The sequence below is a fragment of the Hakea prostrata genome, chromosome 7, assembly GCF_041222555.1.
Source record: "Hakea prostrata isolate BN-2017 chromosome 7, UWA_Hpros_2, whole genome shotgun sequence".
NCBI classification, from domain to species: Eukaryota; Viridiplantae; Streptophyta; class Magnoliopsida; order Proteales; family Proteaceae; genus Hakea; species Hakea prostrata.
This window is the reverse complement of record NC_142606.1, coordinates 21,408,689-21,430,223: the sequence shown is the minus strand read 5'-3', so window position 1 is coordinate 21,430,223 and position 21,535 is coordinate 21,408,689. Positions and strand designations below refer to the sequence as shown.

General features: G+C 37.7%; 1 protein-coding gene across 2 annotated transcripts in view; it reads right to left on the bottom strand.

Annotated features, from left to right (window-relative positions):
• Positions 1–3,576: 3,576 nt before the first annotated feature.
• Positions 3,577–21,535, bottom strand: part of LOC149010502 (sequence-specific DNA binding transcription factor ATNDX) — a 28,192-nt gene continuing 10,233 nt past the window's right edge. The window contains exons 4-17 of one of the 2 annotated variants that reach the window (XM_089164483.1): positions 16,483–16,566; positions 16,272–16,400; positions 15,730–15,954; positions 15,051–15,176; positions 14,802–14,897; positions 14,065–14,223; positions 13,518–13,827; positions 13,297–13,422; positions 13,097–13,166; positions 7,807–7,870; positions 7,606–7,686; positions 6,577–7,158; positions 6,436–6,470; positions 3,577–5,360 (exon numbers count right to left, since the gene is read on the bottom strand). In XM_089164483.1, the coding sequence (XP_089020609.1) occupies positions 4,784–5,360; positions 6,436–6,470; positions 6,577–7,158; positions 7,606–7,686; positions 7,807–7,870; positions 13,097–13,166; positions 13,297–13,422; positions 13,518–13,827; positions 14,065–14,223; positions 14,802–14,897; positions 15,051–15,176; positions 15,730–15,954; positions 16,272–16,400; positions 16,483–16,512 (2,610 nt within the window). In that variant the 5' untranslated portion in view covers positions 16,513–16,566 and the 3' untranslated portion in view covers positions 3,577–4,783. The remainder of the gene's footprint in view (positions 5,361–6,435; positions 6,471–6,576; positions 7,159–7,605; positions 7,687–7,806; positions 7,871–13,096; positions 13,167–13,296; positions 13,423–13,517; positions 13,828–14,064; positions 14,224–14,801; positions 14,898–15,050; positions 15,177–15,729; positions 15,955–16,271; positions 16,401–16,482; positions 16,567–21,535) is intronic. The other variant, XM_089164482.1, reaches the window with a different exon arrangement.

Below are 21,535 nucleotides of genomic sequence, written 5' to 3'. Positions count from 1 at the left end.
GGGGTTGGCAAACCAAAATAATAATAATAATAATAATAATAATAATGGAATTTGACCAAATCGTTCTTCTCACAACGAAGCATGCCTTCAAGACTAGCAGGTGGTCAATCACAGTTTTACCAGTCCTAAAAATCCATATTTCTCAATGGAAATATCATGGATTCGACCCTTGTAGACAGGGGTGGACCTATGAAGGGGCCGAGGGGGGCCATGGCCCCCCCTCCAGATTGATTTTTTAAAATTTTATATAAATTCCCTTAATTCCCTTAATTTTGCCAGTTTTTTCTCTTTCGACATGTGAAATGTCGCTGTTTGCCCCCCCCAATATCGAGAACAATTTTTAAAGGTAAAATGATGGATATAAATGTCATTCTTGATTAAAATCTAATTCCTCAATCCCTATTTATTTTCCCCTCTCTTTTCTCTCATTTTTTCTTCCTATTTATTCTCTTCTGTTTCTATAAACGTGGGTTAAAGGAATTTTTTTTAAAAAAAAACTTATTAAGTTTTCAAAAATCAAAATGTCATTTTTAATTAGAAACTAACTCTTCAATCCCTATTTATTCTCCTCTCTCTTCTCTCCTCTCTCATCTCTCCTCTTTTCTTCCTATTTATTCTCTTCCCTTTCTTTAAGCGTGGGTTAAGAAAATTTGAAAAAAGATATATTCTATAATTAAATACTCTTTCTATTTCTCAATTTATTTATCGTTTCTTCTTTTCTTTTCTTTTCTTTTCTTTTTTTTTTTTGTTATTTTTTTATTTGATTATTTATTATATGTTTCTTATTTCTTCTGCAGTTTTTGTTATTTGATTTTGTATTGTGAATAAAATATTTATTAACTAACTATCATTGGTTTGCATCTCTTACCTAAAAAAAATTAAAAATTTAGTTTACATCTCTTACCAAAGAAAATTTTAGCTTGCATCTAGCTTTTTAGGATTGAAGTCACGTGTATATATATTTTTTATATTGTTGTTTTAATTTTATCTATATTTTATCAAAAAAAAATATCATTATCAATAATTTACCATTTTTTCAAATATATGTGAGTCCCACAAAATATATGTGGAAAAAATATTAGTGCTTCTTCAACCGGAAGGTTATCTAGCTTTCATTCTTCGCCTCCCCCCAATATTCCATCCTGGGTCCGCCCCTGCTTGCAGATGACAAAGCTCCTCTTGAGGATGTAATCAAGGTGCGTACAAGCTGACCCGAATAAACCTCAGATACTAAAAAAAAAATCTTAAAAAAAAAATTATAGTCAATAAAATGGGATTGTAGCTCTATAATATCAACAATTATTTAGCTGACCGTTGATCTTATTTGAGAAGAGGATCTTCACCAAAATGTTGTATTGATTTATATCTTCCTTACATCATTACATGCATTAATTTCTACATAATATACAGAAAACAAACTGAAAAAAAATGGGTAATTAACAATAAATCGTTTATTATATGTATTAAAATAGAAGATAAATGGCAGGCAGTCATTAAAGTTGATAAACTACCAACGAATAAGATCCACCACTAATATTTGCCATCTTTTTTTGACTCGTTTGATTTATAAAATTCCATTTTCCTTTTTGGTAAGAGTGATTTGAAAGGTCAATTAGTTTAAGTTTAGGCTTTCACACGTTTTTTTGGTTGAAAATTTTCCACAAATTCAAAAACGTAGACTTCTAGATGATTCATGAAAAGGAGATACTTCTTTGACTTCGTCTCTGTCGAACCTTACATTTTTTCTGTTTGTATTTCTTGCGTTCAAGAATCAGAAATCAGGGATTTCCAGATGATTCGAGAGAAAATTTTTCTTTTTTCCCTTTTTCTTGATAAAAAATGAGCCACAAGAATGGTGACACTATAGGCTTAAGAAATTTGAGGGAATTTTAAAAGTGCAGGAGAAGAAAAGTTTAAATTTAAGACATCTTGCTGTGTATACATAAGAGGCTATCACCAATGTGTTAAAAATCATTAAAAAAAAATGTCTATTTGTGCAGCATCAACTTATTATGACACGTGTTTGTTATAAAATCCAAGAATTACATTTTGAAGTTCATAATGTTTCTTAAATTACAATTAACACACTCAAAAAATATACTTTTTTTAATAAAAACCCATCTTAAAAAACATTAAATTTACATAATGAAGCCAGTGTTCTTTGTACTTGAGTAATAAAAAATTTTGTTCTAAACCCTAACTCTAACTCTTTGCAGGTGATTGATTCTTTTACCCAGAAGGCTTTAAAAAGGATTCACTAGTCATATTCTGGGTTATTGAATCTTTCTAAGTCTGATTTCATAAGCTATTCCTGCACTGCAAAATGATACTTTTCTTTATCAAAAAAGAAAACAAAAGCCCAGAGTCCAAACAGCATGCTCATCTTTCCAGTCAAAAGAAGTGGCAAACATTATCATTTTCAAGACAGCATGGACTGTTCAAGTAAAATCATCTCTTGCATTCTTGCAAGCTACGTTATAGTTTCAAAACAACACTTGAAAAAGCAAATTTTTTTGGGTAAATTCTGAAAAAGTATTTAGACCCCAAAAAAAAATCTGAAAAGTATGTATCATGCAATTCATAGAACAGAAGCATATTCCAATCCAACAGTTTTAGTGCAATGGGTCATTAATGGGCTATGCATTCTGGCTCCATTGAAAGCCCTAGACCACAAATGACATGGATCACTAGGAATTGAGATCCTCTCGTCCATCTGGTACGTTCGATCATTTTTTTTCTGGATAGAATGGCAATCTTTGAATTCAAAGGCTGAAACAGAATCAATCCGTTTTCAAAAAGTATGATTCCTCTATAAACGGACTGATTACATTCATACCTTTCTATCCGATGGTCAAACGGACAATATGGATGAGAGGCTTGGACAGAAAGGATCAAAATCCAAATCACCAATATTTCACAAGAAAACAAGCTAAATAAAATAAAAACCAGCAATACTAGTTGTTACTCAAAGATGAATATCATTGTTTACCACCAAATTTTAAATTTTGAAAAACATAAATTTTTTTTGTTTAAATCCTCTCTAATGAAAACCTGAAACTTTTTTATGTCAATTTGGAGATTTCCCATGCCAAGGTATACCTATGTTGTGGAAGCCATTAGGCTTGTCCACCTAGTCCCTCCTCCCATTGATGGCATTCTACTCTGCAATCACACCGAGAGTGCTGTATCGTTTCCTCCTTGGATTCCTCACGCTTCGTCTTCGTTTTGTCAACCTATACGACAATAATTTATAATTTAAAAAATTAAAGTTTTTTTTATTGAAGGTGGCAACCATTGGATAGTGAATTCCATCTAGATGCCCCAATTGCACTCAGATATGCTCACGTAAAGAAAGATATCACTGATTCAACAGGGAGATCAGTTAGGGCAAGAGGTTCTTAACCCATTAAGTTAGAAGTTGGGTGTGGGTTCATCAAAGATTCAACAGTTCCTAGAGAGTCATGGGAATTGGGAGCTATATTGTAGTGGAGGCAATGTCAAGTATGAGAGATGTACCCTTAGATTTGAAGGAAGATTTGGTAATAAAATTCTCAATAACCAGAAGAAGATTATTGCAAATGTGGGTATACCTCCTTGGAGAACTTTCAATTCTAAAGAGTGAACTTTGTATGGATTTTTCAGCTCTAAAGATTGCTTTCTTCAGAAATTAAGTCTCTTTGGAATTAATTTTTTTTCTTTACAAGGGCCGGGGAAGCTTTAGATTAAACGATTGGAAAAAACTGACCTTGCTTGTGCATGGTTCCTACATTCAGACGCAGTGAATGTACAAAGTATCATTCTATGATCCTACCCTCGTGAGATCAAGTTTGAGAGAAGAGTAATTTACATATTACTAATGCCCACTAAATGCACTTGAGTAACGAATAGTGATCTCCAACCCAGTAAGTGAATAGAGAGGGATTCCATTTTTATCACCATCGTTTACGTGAAACTATTGGTGGATAACTCTATTTGGCAAGGACCAGGGGAAGAGTAAGAGGGTTTAGATTTCGAGTCTGAATGTCCCTCACATTTCTCTACCACACATTAAGAGTGAGACTTACCTCTGCCTCAAGAAATGGGATCCTTAGAAGACCCACGTAGACTCCCTCATAAAATACAGTGGAGAGATGTGAGGGAAGCACAGACCTCTACCCTGTTGAACAAAGGATTTGAACTATAAATTTTTGATGCCAGATAAAGAAGAGAATATTTTCGAGGTGACCAAACGAGTTCAGATTTGCTACTAACATGAATGCAGTGCCGGGGATAGATCTGAACCATCTTTAGGGTGTAGTGTGGATCCCAAACTTCAGATGTGGGTTAGATCTATCTCCACCTGTATCCATATGAATAGTTGATGCACACCCTAAAGATGGTTCAGATCTACCTACCCAACAAAATTGAGGAAGGAAGCGCGCGACAGAGGGGAAAGCGTGCGTGCGAGAGAGACGAGAGAGAAGGGGGAGGGTGTTTGATGTGTGTGAGATATAGAGAGAGGTTGCGCTTACTAAGGAGAATTGAAAAACAATGCAAGTGAGCACGAATACAATGGATTGTGAAAGAAGCAGGGATTCCAATCAATGCTCCGTCCAAGACTTACATCTGGGATTCTTGCATTGACAATGACCCACTTTACAGGGAAAAGACCCAAGGGGCTGCTCAGTTGGCAAGACCAATGCCTCACAATTAAGAGGTCACAAGTTAAAAAACTCTCACTGGGGCTTACCCGTCGTGGCACAAAGAAAAAGGAACCAAAAGAAAAGAAACAAAAATGGCAAACTTACTGGGGCAACAGGACGATCTTGTCTGAATCCCATGCCACTCTCATCACCCCATTCTTGGCTTCAGCATCAGCATATGTCATTCCTGCAGCTTCAGATGGGTGTTGAAGCCTCATCCATCTATCCACCTTCAGGTTACGGATATCCACAACACAGGTTCCTGCTTCCTCCAAACTCTTTCCATGCCACTTACCTTCCACCTGATATACCTTCCCCACACCAATTTCTTCCCCTTCATCCATCAGTGTTACATCCCGCCCCGGTTCAAGTCTAATATATCTCGAAGATGGATCCGTTAACATGTTTTGTTGGGCAGCAAAATCAACAAAATCTGTTGACGCGATCTCAGATGTCTCACTGCCACATGTTCTCAAGGTGCCGGCTCCAGGTGTGCTTGCGCTACTTCCCCCTCGACCAGTTGATGGGACATACAAGTCCTCGCTAGGGCTCTCAGATGAATCATAATAGTGGACCACTCCCATTCCTCCTGATTTGTCTGGTAAAGCAGTTTCCCCTTCTGATGGTGTGCGAACTTCCCTTGCAGCCCGAGCCAGCTTTGCCTTTCGGTTGTTCAGCCTGTTGATAATGCAACTCACAGGATTATCTATGTTTTATCAAAAGGCAACCCTGTTGAATATATGTGAGAAAATGCCAGAGTGAGCTAATAAGCTATCATGGTAACACAGATACTTTCATTTCCTGAAACCCCGTGATGCTTCAAAGGCATAAAATTCAAACCAAAGCATTAAAACCAACAACTAATTTCATGCATCCGAACCTCTATGTGCCATCTACAGTTCAATAGGGTGGGAAGAAAAATTAAAATGATTACTTGTAGCTAGAACTACCAACATATAGAAACACAAAGGAAATGAATGGAGCCATCCTGAGCAATCCAGCATATACAATGGACAAGGTCACCCCCCCCCCCCCCCCCCCCCCAAAAAAAAAATCACAGTAGCAATACTCCAAGCGTGCAGGGTGACGATATTTGTGTACAAGCTCCACATATGTTCACTTTACAAGATATAACTTCTAACTTTGAGATTGGTCTCAAGAGGGAACAATACAGATAGAAGTTGGGTCAGAATTTATTAGTTACCAAAAGAAGAGCATAAATCATCAACAAAAATGTCTGATCAACCAGGGAGAAAATAAGGGATCATCGACCAAAACGCCAAATGAACTTAAAGGTAACTACTTGGAAAATGGGATGAAAATCACCAACAAAAATGTCTGATTAGAACCAGAAGAAATGAAAAGATCATTCTCCCATCTGCATTTCCACATGTATTACTCAAGAAGCGCCAATTGAGCCATCAAATGAAATAAGAATCCAAAATCAGGAAATGACGTAGGTGGATGATGTTCTCTATAGAAGAAAAAAAAAAGGAGAAATTGTAATGAACATGGTGTCCGGTCAATACCTGCAAAGTAGTGAACTTATCTTGGTACTCCAGATTCAAATTCAAATATGCTACTTTCACCTAACTATCCACCGCACACAGTGATATAACAAAAAGAAAACAAACTACAAGTCTACAAAAGTCATTCTTCACACAAAATATTTTCTTCTTCCAAATAATAATTGGTAACCAAATGAAACAGAAAAGGGGAAGAAAATAAGAACACAAGAGGACCAGCTACCTACCAGTTCTTTAGTTGTGAAGGTGTAAGCTCCGACCCCTGAAAAACAAAGCCGAACTTATCAGGAAAGAAAATAAAACTAAAATTAATGCTTTCAAAAAAAAAAGGCTGAAAAATATGTACATTTTTTAACTGTTTCACATACATGAGCACTTAATTTATCAGCCCAAGTCTGCAACAAAGATGCATTTCGCTGCATTTCAGGCTCATCCAAGAGGGCATGCTCAATTAAGGTGATCTGTCTCTGATTCATGATGTTTCGCTTCCGTTTCCTCCGTTGCCTGTCTTCACACTGCATGGTTTCAGAATAATCTTCTTGTAGTCCTGCTAAACTACTTTCTCTAGCATGCCTAACTGATTTTGAACAGTCACCATTCTCCGACATATGGCTAACAAATGAGTTCCTTCCCCTTGTAGACCTTAACTCTGTACCACCTGTTTCAACATTTTGAACATCTTTGTCAATCTCCCTAAAAGGTTCCAATGCACTCCCACTAGTTCCATCTTTATTAGTCCTCCTACTTCCGTCTAGGTTCATGACATCATCGGGAAGTTCCAAGCCCCTATGTGCAGTATTGAACTGCTCCACCCCTTTGCAAGTCAGATTACCAGACAATCCCTCTCTGAGGCTGCATTTTGTGTCATTGAAGTCTGAAGCTACCTCTGGAGCCTTGGGATCTCGTTTCGTTGCTAAAGGTGATGCACATCTCGCTGTACTTTGAGCTTCCTAATGGTAATCAGCCGTTTTCAGAATACCGTGTTAAAAACACAAAAGTTGGACCACTACCAAAGCTGGTAAACACTAGGTCAAGCAGTGACTCAGCAAGTAATATTCCTCCAAATGAGCAAATTTCTTACTTTTTAAGAGCAGTTACCATTTTGAAGCAATACATTTACTAAAAGAAGTATTAAATTTTGAAATTTTTAAACATTTCATATCTGTTCAGAAAAATTATACAAGAAATTCTGAGAAGTACATGATTTATCTGAGTCACCAACTCAACTTGCCTAAGACTTAAATCAACAAGCTGATCTCATACTACAGGTTTCCAAGCCTTGGTTTAAACATTAAATAGCCCCTATTAGAACCAAATAAAATCAGTGTTTTGGCAGGAAATTGATCATCATAACTTGATTGATTGTAAAGACCATGGAATGAACATCGAGCACTTACCTGCTGCTGTTCAGTGGTCCCATGGTTAGAAGGCTTTTCCCAGCACACAGAAGCCTCAAATTTATTCTCATGAACTTGCTCCTGCCAGTAGTATGAAGATATTGGGTTAGCACTGGCTCCAATCCAGAGGTTTTAATAAATGAAAATTGAGAACCAACATCATTTTTGACATTTCAGTAAGTCAAGGGCATGGAACTCTACCTGCAATGGATTGACTTCAGCTTTCACAGATGTAACCAGTGACTCTAACTGCTTAGCAAATACACTGTACCAGAAAATCGGGAAATGCATCAAGATTTTTCTAGTGGCAACTTAATATTTTCTGAGATCAGACAAGTCTCAGAGGAACCTTGTAATAACATTATATGTAATTTTCCATTCTTCCAGACATCATACATACATATGCATACCTACCTACATGCACATTCCTGCTCTAGTGTCATCCAAACACATACAGGAGCTGACGAGGCGATTAGCATAATTGCTTAGGGGATCAGAGAGATTCACGTACTCTCAATTTTCCGTAACTAGACTATTTAGTCCTTTCCAAGGCTAAATACACGTTAAGTGTTACTTCTTCATTCTTTTTTCTAAATCAAAGATCCCCAACTGTAAAAATTCCTTATTTTGATGAATTGGATTATATGTATAACTCTCTCCCAAACTGAACTAGCTAATGATTGTACTGGCCTACAATTTTTAATCTGAAAGAATAAAAGAGCAGAGAAAATGAAATCCACATACATTTATATAGAACTAAATAATCACATAACACTACAACAACATAAGCCTTGCGCAAACTAAATGGGGTCGGCTACATGGATCCTTGTCCTCCAATCAGATATACATTCTAGTTGTAAAATGATGTCACTAAATTTTCTGGGCAAAAGCAGACTCCTAATTATTTGTTATTTCCTTATGTGAAGCATGTAATATTTTTTGGGGGCAGAGGATTTCAGGAAGGGTAATTAGCCATAGTACAACAACAACAAGCCTTATCCCAACTAAATGGGGTTAGATACATGGATCCTTGCCTTCCAATCAGCTTTATTTTCCAGTTGAGGCCATACAAGATACAAGGCCTAAGCCATACATATCCTTTTTTCATCACATCTCTTAGACCCTTTACTCTTAATTCCTTCAATCGGGATTAAATCGCTTCTTCATATAGGAAAATGATAAGCTATGAGAAGATCATTAGAGAAGCTCCAATAAATCATAAGCTAACGATAAATCCCTATGCCATCTCAAACAATCTTCTCATAGCTTATCATTTATCTGAGCTACTCCCGCTCTAATATAATCATTTCTTACTTCATCCTTCCTAATTTTGCCACTCATCCATCTTAGCATCCTCATTTCTGCTACTCTAAGTTTATTTATGTGATGTTTCTTAACAGCCCAACACTTTTCACTATACGTCATAGCTGGTCACACAACAGGCCTATTTTCCACTGAACTTTAAGGAATACATCAATCACACAAAACCCTAGATGCACCTCTCCACTTCATCCACCCTATTTTAATTCTCTAGGAAGTTTTATCCTCTATATCACCTACTTTATTTACGATTAAGCCAAGGTACTTAAAAGAATCACCTCATGGAATCTCATTCTCATCCAAGATTCACCACCTCATTATCTATCCTATCACGACCAAAGATACACACTAAATATTCCGTCTTTGCTTTACACAGTTTAAACCATTTTGATCCCAAAGTTGCTCCCCATAACTCTAACTTGGTATTAATCCCTGCTTGTGTCTCATCTACCAATATAATATCACCAACAAAGAGCATATACCAAGGAACCTCATCTTGAATGTCTTCGGTCAAATCATCTGTTGTAAGTTCTAGGTTTCTAACATGGTCAAATATTAAGTGCCACTAAAATTGACTTTTAATCATCAAGTCATAGAAATTAGAATTACTACATATATTGCTTCAAATTTTCAACTAAAAGCAACGTAGAAAATATGACTTTCGTTTGACATGCATCAATGTCTAGTGTGTTGGACTTGCCACATCTGATGACTTGATGAGGCAAACAAACAAAAGGTCTCTCTATCATCAAAATCTCTATCCAAACACACAAGAAGCAAAATTCTTGATTAGTCTAGCATCTGGTACAGCAGGAGGATTTTTTTTACCACCTTACCACCACCGGTTAAGTCATGCAATTTTGGTATACTTCTTAATTTCTGGTTGTTCTGTAGCTTGTTCCTCTAGTTCATATCGAGGGCTTAAAAAGAGGAAAGACAAATAATACTAGTGTTCTATAAACTCAACCAATATTTTGTCACATTAAATAACATGATTTATGGCCATTTTCTAAACTCATCTTTCACTATACTGATACTCTAATCATGATTAGTTTGGAAAAGCAACCATCATAAAGTATGCCCTCAACAAGAAAACAATCATTTACTAAGGAAAACAAACACCATGTATGTAATTCATCCAAAAGAGAACACCAAGTATGTCAGTTTGTCTCTCAGTGCTGCTTTAACACAATTTGAATCCTTTATCTGAGGCTATGTTGCACTTTTAACATGAAAAGCCAGGCAATGTCGGAGACCTAGACAAGTTCATCCCAACCACTGAACTGAGCCCAAAGGTCAGCCCAGCATTAGCATAGACCCAGTTCAGAAGTAGAGTTTTGTATAGAAAATAGTAATGGTAAATTAACAATGCTTTAAGAGAGAAACTAGGACGTAACTGGAATCTGAACTTAATACCCAATAATATATAATATACACATTAAAGTGCAACATGTAGGCTGCTCATGTATGAATATTATTTGTGCTATGGGCATGTTCAACCCAGCCCAAACTTCAAGCCTCATTAAATAGCTCAGATCCAGCCTGCCCTGCAGAAGCATTGTGCTGCTAGTGCCAATGTTCTGGCCACCCTGGCTCAGTGCACACCCTCTCTCAGCTACATAAGCATTACTCTTCAAGCCTCATTATATAGTTCAGGTCCAACCCACCCTGCTGAAACATTGTGCTGCTAGAGCCAAAGTTCTGGCCACCCTAGTTAAGCGCACACTCTCTACCATCCACATAAGCATTACTCTTCAAGCCTCATTAGATAGTTCAGGTCCAACCTGCCCGCTGAAACATTGTGCTGCTAGTGCCAAAGTTCTGGCCCCCCTGCCTCAGTGTGCAACCTCTCAACCCAGCCCAAACTTCAAACTTCATAAAACAGCTCAGGCCCAGCTGAATATTGTGCAGCTAGTGACAAAGTTCTGGCCACCCTGACTCAGTGCACACCCTCACCTAGATCAGCATTACTCTTCAACTCTTCAATCCATTAGTTGATACTCATCATCTGGAAGCAATTACATGGACCTACATGCTATTATCAACCAACATGAATTTAGGCATAAGCATTTCCATCAATATCACATTGCATATTCCATTCCACAAAACTGGTAATCAAAGCAATGTATAGCCAAACCCTTATAGTTTGAACAAGATTGAGCTGTCATAAGCAACATATACTCATAAACAATATCGAATTTATTCGCAATGATTTTGTAGAGAAAGAGGCGAGTCTAATATACAAGTTACTAGGGTCAAAACTATGCTTAATAATGCAAATCCATACTGTCAGATTTCTTTCTTTTCATCTGGTCACAATTAACTACTACAACCAGAAATCAAGTAAAACTTCCTAATCGCTATGTCCTTTTACCCACTAACTTCTGTATTCTTTACCCAGCATCTAAAAAACCAAATAGTGCTTCCTGGTATCAATCCTAATACGAGCTAAAAATATTACAAAGTAAGGAAATTTGATAAGGGAATACAAGTTCAGGTAAAGATCAATGATTTTCTTCAGTCACCTTAAACATAATTACGGTGTGGTACAAGGGAATTAAAACTTCTACTCCTTAAAACTTCCACTTCTGAGTAGATCCCTGGGACAGAGAAGGCTAGACCATGGAATAATTCACTATAAGGCCCACATGCATCATTGGAGACCCAGTACCCTCATTTTGAGGAATTCATACACCATGGTAATCTTATGTAGTCGTTCTACTCTTAGTTACATCAATGATCTAGAATATACTTGCACTTTCTGAGATTCTTGGCACAGGTTTTACTAACAGCAGGATTTACAAAAATATGAACAAACAATGTTTTTTCTCCCATACATTGCATCAATCAACTAAGCAACTGGTTGATTAGTTCCATATTGCTTTGCATGCTCAGAGAAAGCTTAGTTGGATCTGTGTAGCTAACCCAGTTCATTTGCCACTAGGCTTAGATACTGTTGTAGTTTGCAAGCACAGGCTCCAATTGGTCCCTAACTGACTTCCGTGCATGGTACATGCAGGGGAGAAAATTAGTAACGAAAATTAAATGCAGAGTGGATTAGATTACAAACATGGAACATATTGCCACCAAAATGGTCGAAATTTCAACCGAAATATCTGCATTTTTCAAAATTGATTTCGTTTCGTCACACATTTCTTGCGAAACGGTCCGAAGTTTCTACGTTTCTGTCGAATATTCCTCGTAAAATCCTCTATCTCCGTCGAAAACTGCGAAACGCAGGTTTCAACTTTTCTGCCCTGGCTTCGCAGCTTAGGTTTCGACCTATATTTTCTGGTTTCTCATGTATTTTGTGATTTCTACCCCATTTTCACCCTATGTCAAAAACTCCTTTGCCTTCAAACAGCTCTTTTGCTCCTCCTTTGCCTTCAAACGCCTTAAGCCACGGCAATTATTCATGGGCCAAACCCGAACTACAAAGGAAACTCCCAGGCCCAAAGTGATATAAGGCCTCTACAGGCACAGAATGTGAAGCATGAGCCACACCCAACAGTTCCAAACTTCCCTTTTTTTATTTTTGTTTTGTTCATTATATGAACCATCATTTGATCTAGTTAGTCATTGTATTTTGTTGACTTGTTGTATATGTAACCATTCTATGAAACAATTCATGTATGTTGATGATTTTATACATGTATGCAATATAGTTTGTACTTCTCGAAACCAGTCATTTGTTAGTATACTCAAATGATAACTTTTCTGGTTTTTTTTTTTGGGGGGGGGGGGGGAACTACCAGTTCCCTTTTGTTTATCATGCTTTAAATACGTAGGAGGCAAGAAATCAGATGAAATGGAAGGCCATATAAGCCCCGAAACCTAAGATCGAAATCTTGCTCGAAAAGTACCTCAATTGAAACCTCAAGATTTCAGTTTTTGGCCAGGTCGAAACCAGCCTCAAAACCAAAACCTCAATCCTTAATTACACAATGAGAAGGCATTAACAATATCAAAACTTAAGCTTAACATAGTGCTATAAGATATTAGTTATCACTTCCGAAGCCCATTTTATCAACAACAATAGAAACGTGGCGGCAGGACAATCAAATATCCCGCCACAGCCACAAAATCAGCATAAAAATATCAATTTCATCAGCCCTGCCCCATCCCCAAAAAGGGAAAAGGAACATAGTGAAATCTAAGAAGTTTCAATCACCTTAATAGTTGAACATCCTCCTCATTTAAGAAATTGGGAATTAAAGACCCAGCATGATCTACCAATGAACCTGCATATAGAAGTTCACAGACTTTAAACACACAAGCAAGTTAATCATTTGAAAAACGTACAAAAATGTATATTGAAGGACTAATTAATAAACAATTTACTATTCACAAACTTAAAACGAAGATAGTTACCAAGGTTTTTGCAAACTCTGGCAGCTTTTCTTTTATCAAAGGCGAAAGAAAACTCAGGTGATGATTTGCGTAGCTCAATTTGTAAGCTCTCCAGAAATTTGTTAAAAAATAGATTTCTCTCTTGCTCTGTGGATAAATAAAAATACTTCAATTAAAATGACCATGAAACATCCAGCAAAGATCAATATAATGATCTTGAGGCCACCAACAAGATGTGTAACCTTCACAGATATTAGGAACAAAACAATGAAGATTCGCAATTATTTTGACTAAAAGTGACGTTCTCTGTTGTGCGTAAGAAGTCTGGCGTATGTTATTGAGAATGAAAGGAGATCCCTTCGCCACATTTTGGTCTGATGTAGGAAGAGGGGTCCCAAAACCGGTAGAAACAAAAACTGAGACCAGACCAGCTGCAACGGATGGATCATATTCAAGCGTAGCATCTTCCTCCTTGACTGGCAGATCAGCAGAGCACCAACTAGATAAGAACTTTTCTTGAGGCAGTGAAAAGATTTCAGCCAGCACTTGAGTCTGAAATGAGAAACAGAAAAAAATCACAAGTTGCATTGTTGCAAGTAACACCAAAACCTTATTTTTAGTTTTTCCTGGGGGATGGGCTGCATAGAAGGTTTATACTGAAATGATATCATTCTCCTTTTTGTTCTGGATGAATCAACAAATATCATTTTCATTTAATCTATAATGGCCAAAACATCAAAAAATACACACAAGAAGCAAATGCAGGAGTGGTAAGATAGAGTAACTTACAATATTAACCATGATAAAAGACCTAAAATTTGAATCATCAGAAAATATATCAATCAGGCGCATAGAATTTAGAAGCACAAAACCCCCGGGTAAGCTGCCACAAATGCTATCCAGCTGTTTGGGTACTCCATCAAATGCAGTCTTCAATAAATCAAGAATCTGCACCATAACATTGAATGAACGGTAAGTAGTTGAAAGTAAAGAGATTTTTTTTTTATTTGACTGAAGGGCCATTGCCAAGTGCTGGTCCAGTCTATGCTGGGTCCTGGAAGGGATAATTTTAATTAAAAAAAAATGGGTAATCTCTTTACTTTATTTGACTGAAGGGCCATTGCCAAGTGCTGGTCCAGTCTATGCTGGGTCCTGGAAGGGATAATTTTAATTAAAAAAAAAATGGGTAACCCATTAGGTAGATTAAGAAAATGGCCAACACTCAGCTCTGGAAGTGAAAATACAATTTGATCCCACTATTGGTAGTACCACCAAGAATATCCCCATATAAAAGCTGACCACTTTCTTTCGTCGGAAGCTAATCACTTTGGGTAACAATAATTTTACAACCTAAGCGGCAGCAGCAGATCTTCCATGTGAGACCCAGTGAAGTTAGTGAACTATCACAAATTTGCACGTCCAGTACTTGACACAAGCATACCGTAGTAGAATCTCCATATTGTATTTGTATATTAAGATGGTATATTTTCTTAAACCTGATGTATGCCAACTACATCAGAACTAACCTCATATGCAACAGTCTTTGCCAACTGCATGCTACTTGGAGAACTAGCAACCTCGTCCAGGTAGGAAATGGTTTCTGTTTCGCAGAGCTGCAATAGCTGCATGAATGGAATCAGTAGTTGGTTAATTCAGTAGAGTTTTTTAATGGAGGTTCCATCATATCCAAAATGGTATGTGATTAATGTGTGGCTAGATGTTAGGGCTAAACTAAAAGAGCAGCTGGGAAACCCATATTAACATATTCAACCTACAATTGAAAGCATCTTAGACTTGAGCCTGGATATGGAAGCAACAGCAGGAGAAGACTCCAAATGTGGGATGTCTAACTTCAAGATAGTTTGGGCCAGCAATAGAATGCCACCATTTTTACATAGTTCCTGGAAAAGCAACAAAGCTGGATATTTGAGCAGAACAGACAGCAAAAAGCTCAGAAACATTAGCAACGGAGAAATCTAACACAGAAAACTACACAAGAAAACATCTAAACTCAACATATTCAGCATTAGCAAGTGGGACTTCTCAACGAGGGTGGTTCTTCAACTTATTCTGGACAGGAACCCATCCAATAAGATAGCTCAAGATATCTGAAAACTTTTCCTTGGGTACCTGACAAGTGACAACAACTGGTCTGTCCAATCAAACCATCTCAAAATATTAACTGAACTCATAGGACTACGGTGCCTTTACATTTCAGAGCATTCAGCAACATCAACTTTTAGCAAATTATGTACCCTAAGTGCCATGAAATACTGGACAACTGGAGGCTACCAAGCCCCCAAATATCCACCAGCCAGACTAGTAATCCTAATAGTGACATGAATTTTCTACACCTTCACAATTAGAATATGGAAACAATCACATAAACAAGCTAATTCAGATCTTTCCTCATTATAAACTTCTTCCCAAAAGTATGAGATCCTAAATGAAAACCTTATTCCTAAGTAGGCGCTCTCGAAATAGTTTTTGTTGACACAACAACTGGAGAAACTGTAATGAAGCCTCGCACTGATGGCAGATATTGTTCAATGTTTGTTCAGTATCTGTAGGAATGGATTTCTTGGACAAAATATCAGGCTTCAGTACTGAGAGCTTGATATGAAGGAGCCCAACATCCATACGAACAGCATCGAAAGCTACATCCATAAATACATCCACCTGCTCCACAAAATGACAGAAAGGTAATAAACATAAACAGAACTACCTGTTTGTCTAGTAAATATAAATAAAATGGTGCCCCAAAAAAATCATCAGATGTACATATTTGTCAAGCAAATATACAAGCATTCAAGGAAGTGAGGAACAAGCATAAAAGTGAATGGGTTAGGGAACAAGAACAAAAGATATACAAGCTTTGTGTAAGAAATCCACAGATCCTGCAACAAGTAGCTTTCAACTTAGACTCCCAAATTTGTCTGGTCAACACCTATTAGTTAGTGAACTAAAGCTTTGGAAAGCAATGGGCAAAAAGGAACCTGAGGATGTGCAACTAAAATTTGAACAAGATCATGCCACTGTGAAGAAACACATCCTGTTAATAGATGAAGACTGCAAGCCACCAGTGCTGAATGCAGAAGAGCTAAGGAATCTGTTGTTAGATGTTCCTATCAAAAGCCCAGGAAGAAATAAGAACTCAAAAACAAATCAGAAGGAAGAGGAGCATATAGGAGAAGAAAAAAGGATAACCTGTTTATAACGTGCTAGGACAACAAGCATATAAAATACCAGATCCAGTATCTGCTCTGTCACTTTCACCTCTTCAAGCAAAATCTGAAGAAAAAAATATTTAAAATCAATCAGGTTGGATCCATGTTCATTCACTCTGCCAACACACCAAAAAAACAATATCCACATGTTGCTCTCAGGTGTATGAACTATGAAGTAGTATCATAAAAATGCCAAACTCAAAATGGTATTTTGAGTTTTAAAATGGTTGCCAAGGTGATGCAAGTGCCTTGGCCAACTTAGGCTCCTTAATTGCCCAGGCAGTCATCTTAAATGCCTTCAATTTGGTATAGCCTTGGTTTTTGACCCTCTCCAGTGTTTTTGGACTGCCTAGGCGACATGACAACTATGGTTTCAGAAAATCCTTGAATCTCCCCAAAAGAAAAGAACACACACACACAATACCAAACACCATGACATTAACGCATTCACTGATCAACTTATAAAGAAAAGAGAAGGAATTTACATCAACATAAGAGTGTAACATGTAATGAACCATTTCAAGGAAAGCAATGGTTGAAGTAGACATCAGTAAAGTTATTTATTCAGTTACGGCCTACTATGAAGTATGAAAATTACAAGATATACAAGAGGCTCAACTAATCCTTTTCTCAATCACCTGATCCACATTGAGACTGGCCACACTTTCAACATGAATTAAACCAGTTAACGGTAAATTTTGACAAAAAGATTAGAAAGTTTTGGCTGTCTCACAGTATGAAATTGGTCAGTTAGGATTTGACCCAGTCCCTTCCATCAACCCCTGGATCATTGATTTCTAATACAAAAATGAATTTCAGGAGCCATTACAATTCACAAGTCATAAGCCTAGTGAAAAGCATGGTGACAGAAGAGCATAATAGCATTCAGTTCATCACTAGAGAATGCCAAATAGTACAGTAGTTTAGACTAAATCCAGTTCAAAAGCGCATATTCTTACACACACACACACACACACTCTTATCTCCCTCATCAATCAAATATAATAAAACTGGTTATAAAAGCTCCAAATCTAAATTCAGTTACATGGAGATTAGGTTACCGGAGAAGTCATGCTGCATGCAGATAATTTATTTTTAAAAAGAATGAAACATAGCCAAAAATCACCAAATAAATAGAACCCATTTATGTCTATGTTTTTAACATGAACATGTATCTCCATACAAGAGGTGGGAGGGTGCAAAATATTGTTTAGACTGGAGTACTGGCAGACCCATACATATGCATACAAAATGATCATACGAAGGACACATATAAGGAGTATAATTGACTGTATTAGACTCTGAAGTTTGACAGCTGAGTAATCTAGAAATGTCCTCTCTAACAGTCAGAATGCACAAGTCATTTGTCCCTGTGGCAGAACATGTTCTCTCTACCTCTAACAGTCATTTGCCCATATGGCAGAATACATTTCTTGTGACAATTGCGAAAATAAAAGGGTATTGTGACAATTATAGTCTACCTAAAGAAGAAAAAAATAAATAAAAAGATCTAATGAACCAGATTTCTAATACAATGTCATTCAAGGACATACTCAATATCCACATATTCTTGGTGGATGGTGGATCCATCAAAGTAGAGTCCTCCCAACTCCATCTCTAACACCTCCCTGCAGCCCCCAAAAAAAAAAAAAAAAAAGAGAGAGAGAGAGAGAGAAGGCCAGAATTCAGAGCAGGAAATATCCATCATGGATAAGGGGAAGAGAATTATTCTACCCAGTCCTGTACCACCTATTTATAAAATCATAAGAAAGTCCATGAAAAAGAAAACTGTCATGTGCAATATAAAACGTTTAGGCGTTAGCCGAAAAAAATACAAAGGCGTACTGTCTACAACTCAACATGAAAAGCCACTTCTCTTTCTCTGCCCTATTCAATCGCTTAGGATGGGGCTCACTACAACACAAAGCAAAAACTATTAAGTGTGATCACTTCATCCACTTGAACATGGCCCTACATACATATGCTATCTATTCACCCCCATTCTTGGCTAGTGAATCTGCAAAGGAATTGACATACCTTTGTTTCCAAAAGAATGACATGTTCCTCTGGTTATAAGATGTCCCTAGCCCTCCTAACGAGGCAGATCTGCCTCCACATATTTTCTATTTATCCATAGAACCATTTGAATTTCGAACACTAGTACGGAATCTCCATTGATCACCACATAAATCCACAGATGGTAGGAGAATCTCAAATACCCAGATAACTGCTCTCACCCTAGTTAGAATTCAAATACCAAGATAACTGCTCTCACCCTAGTTAGAATTCAAATACCCAGATAAATGCTCTCACCCTAGTTAGAATCTGCTCTTCATGACCTGAGACAGGATGTTGCCGACACGATATGTAGACATACACCCAATACCTGCCAATTCTAGGTTTCCCAGCTATTTCTATTAAAATTTAGCATTTACTGACGATACATGAGGAGCTGTCCCCTCAGTTATCACTTCTTTCACAGAAGATCTCACCAAATTTCCCTAATGATGTTCTTCATGAATCTTTTGGAAACTCTTTAGCTAATGACTCAGTGAGCTATGCCCTGCTCATAATAACAACATACAGCCTTATCCCGACTAAATGGGTCTGCTACATGGATCCTTTGAAACCAAATGGGGGGAAATTGAGGTCCTCAAAAGGGAAAAGAGAAGTACCAAATGCAAAATGAAAATGAAGAACCGTGAAAAGAAAAATGAAAAGTGAACATTGAAGAATGGATTGGGTAACAATGACCAAAGCAGGTAGGGTGATGTAACAAGGCACTCATATCAAATAGACCCATCATCTATCCTTCCACTTATCCACATGAAACAGAATTACAACAAAATTTTCCCTTCACTGGGCAAGCTAAACATATATACGTGCAAACTATTGAGCAAAATTCACCATGAACCATCGAATGTGCCCAGTATATTCCACATTGATCAGATCTCTATCCCGTCCTGTCATTTTCAAGACAGAATGCGGTTTGCATGGATGAGTGGCAAAACTAGGAAGGATCATTTAAGAGCTGGTCTGGGAGTAGCTCCGATAAGTGATAAACTACAAGAAAGTCATTTGAGGTGGCACAGCCACCTTCAACAGAGACCTATGAATGCCCTAGTACAGAAAAGTAATTTAATCCAGCTTGAAGGAATTAGAAGAGCAAGGCAGACCTAAGATAACCTTAAGAGAAGTGGTGAGAAAGAATATACATAGCTTTGGCCTTGTGATGTGAAACCCAATTTTAGGGTGAGGGTCTTAAGATGATTTCCCTAAAATTAACAGTTGCCCAGAATCTTCCAGCAAATAGGTCTAATATTATGGGATGCTTAGGAAGGTTCTAGGGTTCAAAAAGGATAGGAGGGATAGGTAAATGCCAAGGAGCATTCAGGCAGGCTTAGGGTTAAGGGGCCGAAGATCTGAAACTCTAAACCTTGCTGTAAATGGTGATTCAGATCTGGATTAACAGGTACAGAAACTAGGGCCTTAGGGTTTCAGTTAGGTTAGGACTTAGGAATGGGGCTGTTGTTGCTATTTTGCAATTTTAGGTTTTAATCCTAATGGTTTTAGGTATAGTCAGGGTTTTCTACTTGGAGTGGGACTCTTAGGGAAGTCAAGTAGGGTTAGGATTTGGGAGGGGAAGTAGATTAGGATGAGAAGATGCTAATCCTATATGAGTTTGGAAAGTGGTTGAGGGTTTGTGTTGAACTAGAATTGCAGAATTTTAATGAAGAAGATGAAGTGCAGGATTTTCAGAAGTGTTGGGATTTTAGGCCTTGGAGGGAATTAAGGGTAAGGGTGGGATTAGGGGTGATATGCGAGCCAACCAGGAGGGAAAGGGGAGGTACGGGGGTAAGGATTAGGGACCTAATAGGAGACAGGTGCTGCTACTGCTGCCGCCGTAGGGAAAGGAGAGACAAAGAGAGAGCCGAAAGGGTTGGAGAGGGGAACGGGTGCCGTAGGGAAGCAGGGGAGGGCCTAGGGGAGATCATAGGGGGTGGGAGAAGGGGCTGGGGTGTCGTGCGGCTTGGGGAATATTTCTGCCAGAGTATGGCAGCAAGGGGGAAGAGGAATTAGGACTGTGCAGGGACAGTGGTGGGGCTGGGGGAGGCTGCGAGTGAAGGGAAAGGGGTGGGGGAGCATTGCGATGGTAGGAGAGAAGAGGAAAGGGGCCAGGATGCTCCACTTACATGGAGAATTATTGAACACTTGCTGGAATTTTCTGAAGAAGAGTGCTAGACAGAGTTGCTGATCTTTGAAGAAGAAAACTCGACTCAAACTCCACCGTGGCCTCCTCAAATAGGAACCACGGTCCTCAAACTAAATATTCTTATTCAAATAATCAAACTTGAGGAATTGCAAAGAAAGAATAGGCTATATATAGCATACTAAAATACTCTAAACCTAAGTGGGACTCCTTTATAGAATAGGATCCCATTACATTTAATCACAACACAATCAACCAAATAATAAAAGATCTAATGGGCTCTAATTGACACATGTTGAAACTGAATTCCAAATTAACTAAAGACTCTAAGTATGCGTTTGGTAACATTTTCGTTTTGAGAGACCAGTTTTTATGCAAACCATTTTTTAATGTTGCTGTGCAAAAAGACCGATCTTTACTTGCAAATGGGCGTTTGATACATCCGTTCTGAAAATATTTCCAGAACACTAGTAGAAGAAGTTGGTGTTTGATAAACTCATTCCAAGGTTTCAATCGGGACCAATTTTATCATTACCGTTTATGTTCTTTGGTAAAAACATCTTTTTTATGTTCTGTAAAAGGCGTTATTCAAACCACTTTTCTGACCAGTCCATTCTTAAATAACAAAAGAACGAACCGTTTCAACAAACGCCTCCAACCCGTTCTTTTGTTCCCAAGGAACCGAAGAATGCCAAAAAAAAACATTCTATAAGAACATTATCAAACGCGCCCCAATTTACACATGTTGGAATTAAAAACTAAAGATTCACATGCTGGAATTAAAACCCAACTAAAGACACATGCTGAATTAGAGTATTAATTA